The 14,256-nt window shown below is 48.4% G+C and overlaps 1 protein-coding gene across 9 annotated transcripts in view; it reads right to left on the minus strand.

Moving 5' to 3' along the window:
- The window catches only part of LOC119185246 (uncharacterized), a 312,525-nt gene that overhangs the window by 193,311 nt on the left and 104,958 nt on the right, over positions 1-14,256 (minus strand). For all 9 annotated transcript variants that reach the window (XM_075879550.1, XM_075879553.1, XM_075879554.1 and 6 more), the window contains one exon: positions 9,879-10,057. In XM_075879550.1, coding sequence (XP_075735665.1) covers positions 9,879-10,057 — 179 coding nt within the window. The remainder of the gene's footprint in view (positions 1-9,878; positions 10,058-14,256) is intronic.

The following is a 14,256-nucleotide window of genomic DNA, read 5'->3' on the forward strand; positions in this document are numbered from 1 at the left end:
GCGTTTCGACAAGCTGCCCGGCAAAGGCGGCAGCGAGCCATTCGAGTTAGTGCTTAGCGGGGGGTCACCGACATAGCCGAGACCTCGTTCACCGCGGCAGCATTATGCTCGAAGGAAAGCTGTACGCACGGATCGTTTTTCGCTGCGCCGGCCAAAGGACCAGTCTTGGCGTCGGAGGGGGAGACACGGGCCGCGGGGGACCGCTTGGTCTCCTTTCCTCCTTCTCCCTCGTGGCGTCCGGCAACTTACTGGCAGCCGAGACCATGAGAGGTGCAGCGAAAGACCGTAGGCTGCCGGAAGCGCCGTCCCTGTAGCCTCCGCTTGCGACGTCAAATCACGATACCAGTGCGCGCGAGAAAGTCGCGACCGAGAATCACAGGCACCGAAAGACTAGGGAGTTGCACAAAGCGCTGTCAACGTGCGCGATTCCCCTAATGCACAACCAACCGCGCAGCACCCCACAAGGTGGTGGTACCGCTGGCGAGGTGGAAGGCAGTGTCGCAAGCTCGAATGCGGACAGAGCGGTCGCGCAAATGAGCCCTAACCTCTTCGCCGAGCAGCGAGATAGAGGCCCCGCTATACATAAATGTCGCAAACTCTTGACCAGCGATCGTAAGGGCGATGAACGGCGCCGGCGTGGCTGGAATGTCATGTCCAGTGCGACACGCCATCGGTGTCAGAGGTTGTGTTACACTCCTGTGCTCTCTTACTACTGTAGCCGCCGGCAAGGGGGAGCTCACAGACGGCTCACCCCGTTTCCTGACGGGCGAGCAGGCCCTTGTGTCAATTAGGGCACAATTTCTCGGCCTCGTATCCTTTACGTTGAAGGATACGAGGCCGAGATTTCCGCACATTCATGTTGCTCTGCAAGAATTAGAGAAGCCTGTAGCTGATTTCAGTTTTGCCCGCTGCACTCTCGCGCGGTGTGACCACGCTCACGGCAACGAAAGCAGACGACGCTTTTTCCTCCAACAGGGGGTGATTTTGACGATCCTCTAAAGCTACGAGGTATCCGTTCTCTAGCTGCAGTGGGGGCTCCGCGATCGGATATCCCCTCGTGCACTGGAGCACGGGGTTTCTGTTCTTGTTCACGCTGCCGGGCAACGGTGGCCGCCCGGGCTTTCGAGTACGGGTCCATAGTGTGCTCCAACACATAAAGCGCGTCTCGGTCTCTCGCGGCAGAGGCCGCCTCATGGTTCGGGGAACCCCAGTGTGACGAGTCCTGATCAGCCCACACGCAACGAGGTTCAAGAGACGCGAACGGCAGCGGCGCCGAGCGATAGGCTCGCGCCGCCAGTATGTCGCCCTGAATACGCTTCGCATCGGATGCCAGCTCGTTTAGGACATGATAACGGGTGCTCCCAAGGTAAGCGGCGAAGGTTGGATGAGCCTGACGTATGGCTCGCTCCACCTTTTGGCGTCTGATGCCGTAGGATAAGCAAGGAGGTAAAGCTCCTGCAAAGCCCGAACGTACTCGAGAAGAGATTCGTCAGGATGCTGTGTGCGAAGCTCTAACTCGCGACGCATGTGGCGCTCGTATTCAGGAGGAAGGAATTCGCTACGGAAGAGCGCCCTAAACTCCTCCATCGAGCGAGCTTGGTGGCCGACGAGCCGGTACAACCTTGCCGCTTGGGCTGTCAGCGACACGGGCAAAACAGAGCCTAGCATAAAGCTGTCGCTCAGCTGCGTAGCCTGCTTATAGCGGTGCAGCGCATCGAGGTACTCTGTGGCACTGATGCGGTCCAAATAACCGCTGTACTCAGGCGGAGATACCCGTAAGCTAGTCTGAATGCTTGGCTGAGGGGACTCGGGGTCTCCCTTTAAAGCAGAAGGCTACGAGCGCACCGCTTCCAACACAACGTTTAGGAGCTGCGCCGCAGTTGCGTGCTGCAGTGACTGCTCCGACGCGGGCGCGGCCATAACAGGTGCGCGCGCCTGTTCTCCAACATGCGTCGGTGAACGCGGCGACGTTGTCGGTTAAGCGAGCAGGCTTGCAAACGACATCGTCAACCCTTTGCGCTCGCGACCACGGCGAGTCAGTAAGCGCGTTCCCGCCAACACCTGAGTGCCCCCGGTAGGAAGGACTGGGTGCCGCGATTTGAGCTGTCAACCGTGCTGCTGACGGAGAAAGGCCAGCGAGCGGAGACTGCGCCGGGGACGGGCCCATAAGCGCGTGAGTCTCGAACAGCTGATACAGCCCGTTACTGGCTTGGCTAGGACTGTGGTCCTCGTTCAAGCGACTCGCATCACAGTAGGGGGCCCCGAAAAAGGGATCTCTACCGGTGAACGAAAGCAGAGGGTCGCCGAGAGGGCTGTACCCCGTGCTGTTGCAGCCGTCCGCCTCGAACGAGATCAAGTCCGTCGCCACAGGATCGAACAGGAACGAGCGCCTCGAAAGGGGTCTGCTCTGAAGCCATGCCGAAACCAAGTTGGGCACCAGTTATGAGGGGATAGGTTTGCACTAGGCTTACCTACTAAGCCCAACCATGTAAGGGTGCGACGTCCTCCACTGCCGCTGCGTGCTAAGACGCTGCGGCCAGGTTCGTAGTTTTCTCCGGCACGGTGCAGAAACCACGCACGAGGCAGGATAACAACAACAACGGGTTTATTAACCCAAGATCCAGCACAGTGCGACACTCACGGGCTTGCAGGCCGTATAGGGAACTCCGCAAGACCGACCAAGTACGCTTGCCTAGGGCGCTACGACTCCCGCACAAGTGCCGAGGTCGTACGCACGAACGAGAAGCCGCCTGCTGAGCAGCGCGTCGACCTCTCGTGGAGGCCTGAGAGCATCTGCCACGACGAGCGAATCGTCGGGCGCAACAAAGCTCGTAGGAAAGGAGGATGTCATGCGCGCCCAAAGGGAAATGGCGCTGCCTTGTGATGTAGGCCAGCGCAGCGTAGCGTGTCCGGACATGCCAGCGCGAGTCGGACCCGAGGCTTGACTCGCCCAGACCAAGAGGCGCCCTGGCAGCCATCGTGGCGAATGCCGGTGATTATACACGTCCCGGGCTACGCGGTCGGCGCGCGCGGCATCTGGGGAACGAGGTTCCTGGTAGGAGGGTGCTCTCGATTCCTACAGAATAAATTATTTTCGGTTAATTTTCGACACATCAACCAATTTTGTGTAATGCCAACGAAAACACAATGCCGTTGCATCCTGCTGCTGTGCGTAATACACTTAGCCTAGCCCACGGACGCTGGCGTCTTAAGCCCCCTCAAGGCGGCGTCTTCTCGGTTTAACGCCATATGATGGCTATTATGAGCGTGGACGGCGAGCATATCACGCAGCAAGAGTATGAGAACGAAGCAGGTTGGCGCCTTGTGAACAGAAGAGGACAAGCCAACGAAGAAACCACAACACATGAAGCCAAGGAACAAGAAACGCACTTCTCAAGCGAGAAGGCGATCAGTAATAGGTGGAGAAAGGGACAGAGAGCAAGACATTGAAGATCTCGCTCACAGAGAAGAAATACAAATAAGAACGGCCAATGAAAAAACCATACCCATAGTAGACAGGATCAGGGTACTGGGTCTGCTCATCGAAGCTAAGGGCAACAACAGAGAAACCCTCAGACGACTGGATGCAAGTGCAGCCCAAGTAATGAGATTCATAAAAAGGATAGCAACTAAGCACTGTGGCATGAGAGAGGAAAACACAATAAGGTTGATACAGGCATTCGTGATAAGCAGAATAGTATACATAGCGCCGTACTTAAAATAGCAAGTCGCGGAAAAGATCAGGTTAGACTGCCTCAATAAAAAATATTCAAACTAGCCATAGGGCTACCGATTAGCATAAGCACAGACAAAACTGCTACAACTAGGCCTGCACAATACCATAGATGAGCTCATTGAGGCACAGCATACTAGGCAATATGAACGTCTCTCTAAGACACAAGCAGGAAGACATACCCTAAAACGACTAGGCAAAATGTATCACGCACAACACGGCGTCAAGGTGGACATCCCAAGAGAGACCAGGGAAACAATGATGACACCCTTCTTTCCAAAAAAAACATGCACCCTCAACACAATAAGGCCAGACGAGACACCAGAGCAAAGCAAATACAAAAAAAAGTTCGGTAATGACAAGGACGAAGTTTTTGTAGACGCTGCTCAATAAAAACGCTGATGGGGATTTACGGCAGCGATAATCGATAGCAACAAACGCTGTATGACATGCGTGACGTTCACGCACCACAAGTACAGAGACAGCGGAAGAGGTAGCCATAGCGCTATCAGTAGCTCAGACAAATGCAACCGTGATAGTCAGTGACTTTCAAACGGCAGTGAGAAACTTTGCCAACGGCTGCATCTCCCCCGAGGCACTACGCATTCTACATGAAGGGTGTTGAACAAGCCCCAGAAATACATACATTATATGGACAGCTGCTCATGCCATCGCAGGGGACAGCAACAACGGTGCTGTAGATGACGCAGCTTGAGGGCTCACCGACCGAGCTGCACTCTCAAGTGCCGCCCCAGCATCCTCCGGTGATTACCTCACGGCAGACGAGTGGGAGTGAAAAGACAGAATGAAGAGATGCAATGACATTACAAAACATTACAAAGGGGCATATTTTCTCCTCCTCACCCAAAATTCACAAAAAGACAGTCTGTCGAATGGCGGCAGTTACAAACTAGGCCGTATCCGAATCCTGCACTCTTGCACAATATATATCCTGATATATATATATATATATACAAAACGAACAGGTGCAAGTGTTGCGACTCCAGAGCCACTTTGGAGCATATGTTATGGGAGTGTAGAGGGATTAGTGCCTATAACGAGTATGCGGCCTCTGGCGACAGCCTTCGCGCGTGCTTGGAAGCCGCAATGCTCAGCCTCTGGAGGAATATCCGAGTCGCTGAATTATCAGATGTGGGCAGTCCAGCGGGCCGAGGAAGCCGCCAGGATTCAAGGACTCCTGGCCGTAACCTAGGCGGGGCCATTCGTCCCCCCCACCTACTCTCCTGATTCTGAATAAAATTCTTTCCTCCTCCTTTTCAACATAGTTGACCTTCCACTTATACAGTGAAACCTTGTTAATACATACCTGCTGGGGATGGCGGCATAACTAAGCACAAAAGGTACTATGCATGAACCACCAACTACAAATTTGCATCTCCGGACGTGCGGCATTGCCGCCAACAAAGGAATAAATCCAGTGCCATAGAAAATATTGCCTAAAATGCTCATCATAAAGCCATTTCTTTCTTTTTGCCGCAGTGCAAAAAATATTTTGTCACTCCTGCCCAACCATGCGATAGCGTGCGGTGGAAACGCCAAAGTGCATTCAGAAACTACTGCGGGGTCCAGGATACGCAGCGTGGTACAGCAACGGAATGGACATGATCAGCTGGCCGTGATACACGTGTTATTTGATCTGCTTCTAACAGTTTTTTTAGAACACAGAACGGCTAGTTGCGTGCAGCACTTCGCCTAGTCAATGCATGTCATTTTTAACCGATCCACTTGCTGTAGAAAAAGCACTGTGCACAGATGCGGCGAGTCACTTGTTGAGCTAACATGGTGATTACAAGCTAAGCGATGGTCTAGCAATCGTGGCAACACATGGTGGCACTTTTGGGCTGTCACTTAACATAAATGTGCAGTATGGTCAAAACAGTTCTACCCTTGCTGTACCGTGTGCGTGTTAGCGTCAATGCATCATGGTTTTTTGGTGCCCATGAACCGCAATGCTAAACTCCCAACAGCGAGTTGCCTGTGTTTCCGTAAACACGGTCCCGCATAACAAGGCGGCAACAATAGGTGGTCGAGCCCAATCAGGTAGCCACCTATTACAAAAACGCACAGTAGGCTTAAATGGTGCTACGCCACATATGTTCCCTAGCAGATAATAGTTGGGGATCCTGTGATAAGTATTTGTCGACGATAAGTCATAACTGCGCATTTGCCGTTAATCTCCACCTCGCCTACGCTTCTCCCCCAAGGATAACCCGCAAAAGCACCACCGAAGTTGTGCAGAAGCAGCAATAGTTGATCTGCCAATTTCCAAACTTCACTAAATGACGGAAAACACTTGCAGCACATTGTGGCGTCTGTAAGTTCAGGGGCGCTGTAAATTTTTATGGCGCAAAATTTTATCGCGATATGCAGTTAGTACACACTAACCGGCAGGTACAGTACATGCTTGTTAACTCGGATCTCACGGGACCGGAGAAAATATCAGAGTTGACCGAATTCCGAATTATAATGGACCATGAAAACAAAAGGAAAACGTACACGGCACAGACAAACCTTTATTTCTTAAAGAAGTGCATTATTTTTGCCTGCCCCACCGTCGGAATTTCTGACAAAACGCTCTTATTTAATCCCATCAGGTGGTAGTGCGCACATTCACTGTCGCGAGAACAAACGCAGAACTCCTCAAAAACATCGAGGGCTTCAGCGGCATCCTGCACGAAACAGTGATTTCGGTCCTTTTCAAGCACTTCCGATAATATGTCATCATCAGTCAGTGGACCAGACACGGCAACATGATAGTCTATAGCGACGTAGTCTAAAATCTGGACGCCACTAGGAAGGAGAAAGTCAAAACGCGTGTCATTCACCTCGTCGTTCATATTTACAGTGAGCTCGCGGGTGTCCTCCAGAGGAATATCCGAGTCATCAGGGCAGACAAAGCCGCTATGCCGGAAAGAATTTGCAATGACCTTGGGCAGCGTGTTGCTCCAGACATGCGCTAAAATGTGAAGTGCGGTCAGGAGACTCAGGACATATTCTCGCCCTCATTCCTTGCACAGCAGGATCAGTTCTAGCACATGCTTTCTGTACCTGCTTTTTATGCGCTGAATGATCCCTTGATCCAGCGGTTGCAGAGCAGCCATCGTGTTTGCAGGTAGAAATACAAGTTCGATGCGCTCCAGCCCTGTCACTCTGGTATGAGCACTGCAGTTGTCAACTAGAAGTAAAACCTTGCGCTTGTTACCGGAGAAGCGGCAGTCGAGTTGGCGCAGCCAAGCTAGGAAAATATCCGTAGCCATCCAGACCTTTTTATTGGCATGATATTGCACAGGAAAGTGGTGAATGTTCTTAAAACACCTTGGGTTATGCACCTTCCCGATCACTAGCAGTGGCAGGCGCTCAGTGCCCAACATATTTGAAGCGTGAAGCACAGTGACCCTTTCTTTGCTCCTCTTCTCTCCAACGCACAGGTCACTCTTGAACGTGATCGTTGCATTAAAAATGTTGGCAGGTTGATAACGAACCAGGTTATGGGGAAGCTCAGTTGTCTTCCCCCTGCTTGTTTATCCTCTGCTGCTTTTTCACAGCAAATGTTTCGAAATATCAACCCGTGCCTATAGTGGGCAAACCAGCCTTCAGATCCACTGAAAGATTCAATGTTCATTCTCAGTGCGCACAGCCATCAGTACCTTTAACTCGAACGCCCTGACGTGTTACTTCGGCTCGCTTGGAATGAGGTCAACGCCACCAAGCGTCGAAAATGATATGCTTGCTGCAGTTAAGGACAGGTGTAGCGCGCATCAGTTTTACTAGCAAATTTCTGTTTCCGGTCTGCCTGACCAACAGGTCAAATTCACTTACTTCGCATCCCATTTTCGCCACGTTTCGCTCGTGCCAACTTCATCCGTGCACCCATGGCGTTCGTTATCATATACTTATCTTGACAATGAACAATTGTGTGCAACAGTTCAAGTGCCCTTTAAAAGGACACTAAGAAGGAAAACGAGCTTTTACATATAAATATAATCCCACAATCCTGAAAACACCCCTCTAACCCTGCGACGGTGCTTAGTAAGCAAGATAACACGAGAAAAAAATGCAGGTGGCGACACCACCTTGAGATTCCCGCTCCAAAAACCATGACGAATTTCGAAGGCGTCTACTTGGTTCTATGTAGTTTTCAAGCAATAAAAATGAAGCACATTGTAATCTGTGGGTGTCGTAGATTTAGCATGAGAAGTTTCAGAAAATTTAATCTAGCTAATGCCATGAAAATAAATTTTGCAATTTCTTACGTCGCGCATGGAGATTTTAGTGCGAAATTAAAAATGAAACTTCAACCTTGATTTTCTCTGCTGATAATGGCATTATTAAACATGTGGCATTAAAGCTCTCAGAGTGCAGTTTGTCAATCTAAACCAAGCCATTGTTCCTCTTTAGTGTCCCTTTAACAGAGCTCATTTTGTTACATGAGAACTAAGTTCGGTACATGTGATCTGATGTGTTCTCTGGCAATAATGAATATGCGTTGTTTAGATCTTGCTGCTTGATAAGTGTTGATTTGCAAGTGACATTCCTTTGACTCGATTTCTTTTTGGTGACTGTATTACAGTGCTTAGTCTTTTAACACTAATACCTACCAACTAGCTTGGCTCCCTATTATTTAATGAAAATTGCTACTGTCCCAGGCAAAAATTTTTTCTCCATCTTTATGTGCTTTCCTCCTCCTGAACTTGCTACCTTTACAGGGACAGATAAAAAACAGTAGGTTTCACAGATGAAAGATGTACACTTACATTTTAAAAATCGCACGTTAAGGATTACCAATGCACTCTCAGGGTACGTAGCATGCACTTGTCAATGCATGAAGTTCCTACCACTGCCTAATCACTATCAGTCTTAATGCTAAATGTTGCACTTAACTAACCCACAAGCAATATTTGTTCACACGAGAAGCATCCTTAAATATTCTAAATTTGCTGCATCTTTAGTTGGTGTCTTTGAGCTCGGTCCTATTCTCATAAAGACTAGCATTTCGCCCCATTCAACTTTCTTCATGCCCCTTACAACTCAGCACCCCCGAAACAGATAAGCCTATATGAGAGAAGCCAGCCAAACATGTGATAGTTAAAACAAAGAGGTAGATTCTGATGTATATTAGTACAGTAAGCAGGACAGAGTACTGTGCACTGTACAAAGGAAGAAAAAGACCAGCAGTTTTGCGCAAAAATGTTACAAGCAAGGCTCAAAGTTTTTTCAGCCATATATATTGCAGCATTTTTGCATGCTAATTAAATAAAATATGTAGTATCAAGTATGCAAAGGCAAGTATAAACATCTCTCTCATTGGCCACATACACGTGATGTCAAAACACTGGCGTAACAAATGGTGCAGACAAATGTGAGCAAACCACCACCACTGTCTTTTCCTTAAATGAGTTTTCAAAGCAGGAAACAAAAGCTACAACAATTGGAATGCAGAAAGATGGTGCATACAAGCAGGCCCGTCACCTATGCTCTCAGCTGTGCAAAACGGCGCATAGCAATGCTGGTCAGAAGAGAAGATGCACATTCACGTACGCCTTATTCTCCCTTAGCTCCCTTACACCACCCCCCCACGTGATAGTGATGTGTATCGACAGTATAGTGAGCACAGGGCATATTAGCGTCTCATTGCACTAAGACTTGCTACGAAAGATTACAGCCACTAGACAAACGCAACTTTCACTTGGCATCTTCCTATAGTTGTTAATGCAATACTAACTTGGACATAGTGTAACATCTCTTCACTAGCTTCACACGCAAGCCATTCTTCTTGCGCCTTTATAAGTCTGAGAACATGTGTACGCTGAGACTATTGGCCTTCATATTGACCTGTACAATTTGACTCCCACAGTGTCAATCTGCTAATCTAATTACTACTTGATGATGCTAATGAGAAATAAGTGGCAACAATGAGTAGGCTGTAAAGCCAAACAAACAACCAAGAATTCACTTTTAAATATTTTTACAGATTTGACGGCTGTTGGTTATATTTCAAACCTTTCATTTTCATTGAAATGAAAATAACACATACAGATGAAGACAGCATGGGGACCACGTAAAAGTAAAACTGCCGAGCATTTTTTTTAGTACTCATTCTACAACATAAAGAGCAACCACTCACCTTTAAATCCTCCTCCCTCAGCTGGCCTGCTTTCACTTCTGACTCGAGCCTAACCTTTGACTTCTGCAACTCTTCTTCACATTTCTGGCTCTTCAACATTTCCTCCTCTAAGTTAGCCACCATTTCCTCATAAGCCAGCAGCTGCTCATCGACTGCTTGCTTCTGCTTTTCCAGAGAACCTACAAAAACAACATGTAGCACAACAAGGAGCTATGCAACTTCACTCTCGCTATATCCTTTCACTATCGAGCAACTATGAATGAGCTCTGTTTGACACTGACTCGCTTGGGTAGTGTTCAACAAAACACAACTTTTGTTCTAATATGTCTATTGCATCCATTCTTGTTCAACTGCATAATCTTCACATTCCAAATTATTGTGATATGCTGATCTACTTGGAAACTCTCCCCGTTTCTCTCTCTTTTGTGTTGCCCTCTTGTGAACACAGAAGCAATAAAACGTTGTTTGCTGCCTACTCTAAAAGGTGTGAGAACTTAGTCAAGCGTTCTTCACTTCTAGTCTTACACCTTCTATCAACCTTAATTGTAATGATGGAAAAATGAATTATTGTTATTATTATTATTACAGTCGAGCCCGCTTGAAATGAACCTGAGCATGACGCAGCATCCGTTCGCTGTATCCCGACGTTCGTAGTAAACGAAACACAGCTTTAAAAAAAGTTGTGAAAGAAAACACAAACTTTTTTTGCCCCGTAGAGTGCGTGATGCACTTGTTTCGAAGAGCAGAAGCGATAAGGGCAGTCTCGAGTTCATTTAATACGGCAGGGTGCTCATTTGCCGCGGCCTGTGGAATAAGCTGCATGAGGCACTGGCTCCAAAGTTTTGTCATTCTCGCAATCAAATTCCTCCAAATTGCTCTTGCCACGTACTTCATTCACAATGCCCCAATCTGTGCACGGTTCCGCAGTGTCGGCATCATCATCAGCCGTAAATAAACCATTGCAATAGATGTCCCACCCGCTCTCCTAGGTCGGAGTCGACGACGCGCTACCACAAATCGCCGCCCCAGTGGTCCTGTTCGGAAGCTTCAGGCTCGGCATCGGGCCCGATGTCGACGAAGTCAGCCTTGCAAAAAGTTTCACGCGCATGTAGCCGTCACCACCGCACACGAGATATTCACCATCTCCACCGCTGAATATCGGGACGCCCGAAGCGGCAAGTTAGCTGCCAGGTGTTCAACAGCTATAAGCAAGTGCTCCGCAACGCGGCACCTATTGCGCAGATTACGCTCAAGCCAAGCGGTCACACTTTCGACGTTTTGTTGAGCGGCAGGAAAAAGCGTGCAAGTCCTCCCGTTGGCCGTCATAACCACACACCAAGAGCGAGCAAGACACGCACATGCAACACACTGGCCAGAATGCGTGGAACAGCTCTGGGCCCGTTTCCAGTCAGAAAACGAAACTAATTCGAGCCAGCTTGGCGGGCGTCACAAAGCGGTGGAGACGGGCGAAGGGGTTGTGATCAAAAGAGGAGAGCAGACTTGCGAGAGAAGGGCAAGGAGTTGTGGTTAAGAGAGGGGAGGATGCGGCGAGAGGGCAGCCTTGAAAACGAAAACACACGGGAAGGAGGCAGGTCGGGTAGCTTGCGTGAAAGGTTCGGGAAACTCATTCGCAGGCACTGCGCCGTGTCGCCTGTAGGCAGACAGAAATTAGGTGCCTTCTTCCTTTTCCTCATGAACCACTAACAACAACAAACTCATTCGTAGAAAAACTTGGAAAGAGTGCCTGCACGCGCAGAAGTAAAAGCACTGCCGCCAGGATCGGTGCGCGCGGCGGTGTTCGAAGAATTGACGGCCGTGGTGAAAAAATCGTTTTCTTGCGCCGGCAGGTTTGCGTGGCCTCACGGACTTTAATCATTTGCAATTCGTTCCGTGCAAATTAACAGTCGTTTTCGTGCTTCCGCACGCGCGCGGAAGGCATGCTGAGTTGAGTGCAAAAGGCCCGTTTACATTGACCCGACGAGGGCGCGTTGAGCCGAAATAAACAGGTTTTCGGGACTCACCCTCCCCATGTATAAGCGGACGCGTCGTGGCGGAGAGTCGTCGCGGCGAGTCCCGTCGACCCGGAGACAGGGGGTAGGTTCACCGAACTCGCCGCGCTCAGAAAGGGCATGTATAACCGGTCGCGCTGAGTTGACGGCTCGTGACCCCGTCGTGGTCTCCGCTTGCCCTGTCCCCATCACTCTTTCTCTGACGGCCGGTACGCGCGCGCTAGGCACGATGACATCCTCGCGGGCTCCACGCACCATGTGGACAGATGATGAAATAACGACGTTGCTAGCTTTAGTCAACGAGAAAAAATTAAGTGATTTGCTCGATAGCAAGCGGCAAAAAAATAAGGACATATTCATGGACCTGGAAAGATGTTTGAAGGAACAGGGCGTGACGTGGACGTGGGAGCAAATAAGGACCTGTTGGAAGAATTTGAAGAAACGCTTCACGGCTTTAAGTACCTCCCTGTTCGCTTTGATTCGAAAAGTTTTCGGGCGCTTTAATTTCTAATGACTTTTTTGGCATTCGCAGGAACGCCTGCTCCTATGCAAAAGTGGCGGGGAGCCATCAAAGTGGAAGTGGTTTGACAAAATGAGCCTTCTGCTTGGCGACCGCCCGATGGTGCAAGAGAGATTACGGCGTTGACACCGCCGCCGAAGACGAGGACATCGTTGTGTTATGCGGTAAATGCAGATCACTTTTACGTTTAAATCTTGCTTGGCACGTCCTACGAGAGCTTGTTGGTTATCGTTCTCACGGCCGGCTATTTTGCTCTGCCCGTAGCAGGAAATTGGCTTGTGCGCCAGAAATCTCAAATACGTGCACATGAACGCTTTAATAAAGTTTCTGGTCACCTCGCCATCAGAATACATTTGCGTAAATTCACAGGATTGTCTACTAATGCGCAGCATTCCAACTCCGCTTGCATTTATTTTGCGTTCTTCACAGCCAGGTGCGACTATGAAAAGGCAAATACTTTCGGGTATTTTATTCTTTGTAAGTTTTGTTTTGGGTTTTTTTGCAAGTGGTGTAAATTGACTTTATCACAAAAATTAAGTGTCTTTACCAATACATGTAATTTCCCCCAGAGGAAAAGCGTAGTCCAAGGTTGGTTTCGCTCTATTTCATTCGTGTTTCATGAATCCCTGAATAGACTAAAGCATTTCGAACGTTTTTTCGGGTTCAGTGTTCGGGTTTTGGAGGAGATGAGGGTTGTTCCACGCCAAATATCCCAGACAGTACGCTAGACCATCTACGATTACACTATAAAAAGTAATGGTTGGTCACTTTACTACACTATTCATTTTTGGAACCAATCTTATAAAGAAAATTTTAATTTCTTAAATATGATGGCAGTTAGGTTGCGACGAAACTTAGAAAAAGTGAAATATTATACGCAGCACGGTAAAACGATTTCAGTCGGTAGAAAAAGAACCGCATTTCCTTGTTAAAACGCATTCACCACTAGTGTATGTTAATGTGCTTTGCGGGGAAGCAATGCAGTGTTCTTGTTGCAGCCGGCTTGTTCTTCATGCTCAATGCAGCAATGCAGTGTTCTTGATGCAGCCGGCTTGTTGATTCGTGCTCCAGTTTCCTGCGCTTACCGCCAGTAATAGAAACAAATTATGCAGCTGCATTATCTCATAAAAAGTTGTAAGAGCTGTAAAAATGTTTAAATATCGCCCAAGAACAATGCATTGCTTTTCTCAAAGAACATCTTGAGACAACCTAGTAGCTGTGAGCGCGTTGTGCCAAGGAAACGCTGTGTTCTTTATACCCACGAGTTTTTTTCACAACCTACTTATTGGGCGCTGCCACGATATTTAAATTGCTCTGAGAGTTAGAAAAAGTTTCCTCCGAAAACTGGTCTCAAAACAAAAATGGAAGCGATTAGTGTAGTCAAACGATCGACCATGAATTTTCATATTCTTATCGGAGATGGTCGAGCGTACTGCCTGGAACGTTTAGCGTGGAATGAGCCATGTATTTATTTCGTAACTTCGTTCTTGTGATATTTTTAAATTTTGGTTATTCTTGTTTTTTATTGATAATGACGTATGACCAATTAAGGAAATTTGCGCTCTTATGGCGATAAAATTCTGTTTGACCAATTATCCCCATTTCCGTTATAACAATTAAATGTGTTACTCCGCCCGTCCCGCATTTTTGTTTGAAGGCAGGGCATTCCACAGTCTAAGGTGCTGGGGTACTCGGCAAGGAATGCTACGCAGGATAAATGTAGATCATGAATTGACCATGCACATGGTTGTACTGTCAATATTCCCGTCCCTGATTACAATGAAGACCTATGGCAAATGCACTAACCCAATACTTATAATTGCAGATGGCAGCGAAGAGGAAGGAGATG

Source organism: Rhipicephalus microplus, chromosome X, assembly GCF_043290135.1.
Source record: "Rhipicephalus microplus isolate Deutch F79 chromosome X, USDA_Rmic, whole genome shotgun sequence".
Taxonomy (NCBI): domain Eukaryota; kingdom Metazoa; phylum Arthropoda; class Arachnida; order Ixodida; family Ixodidae; genus Rhipicephalus; species Rhipicephalus microplus.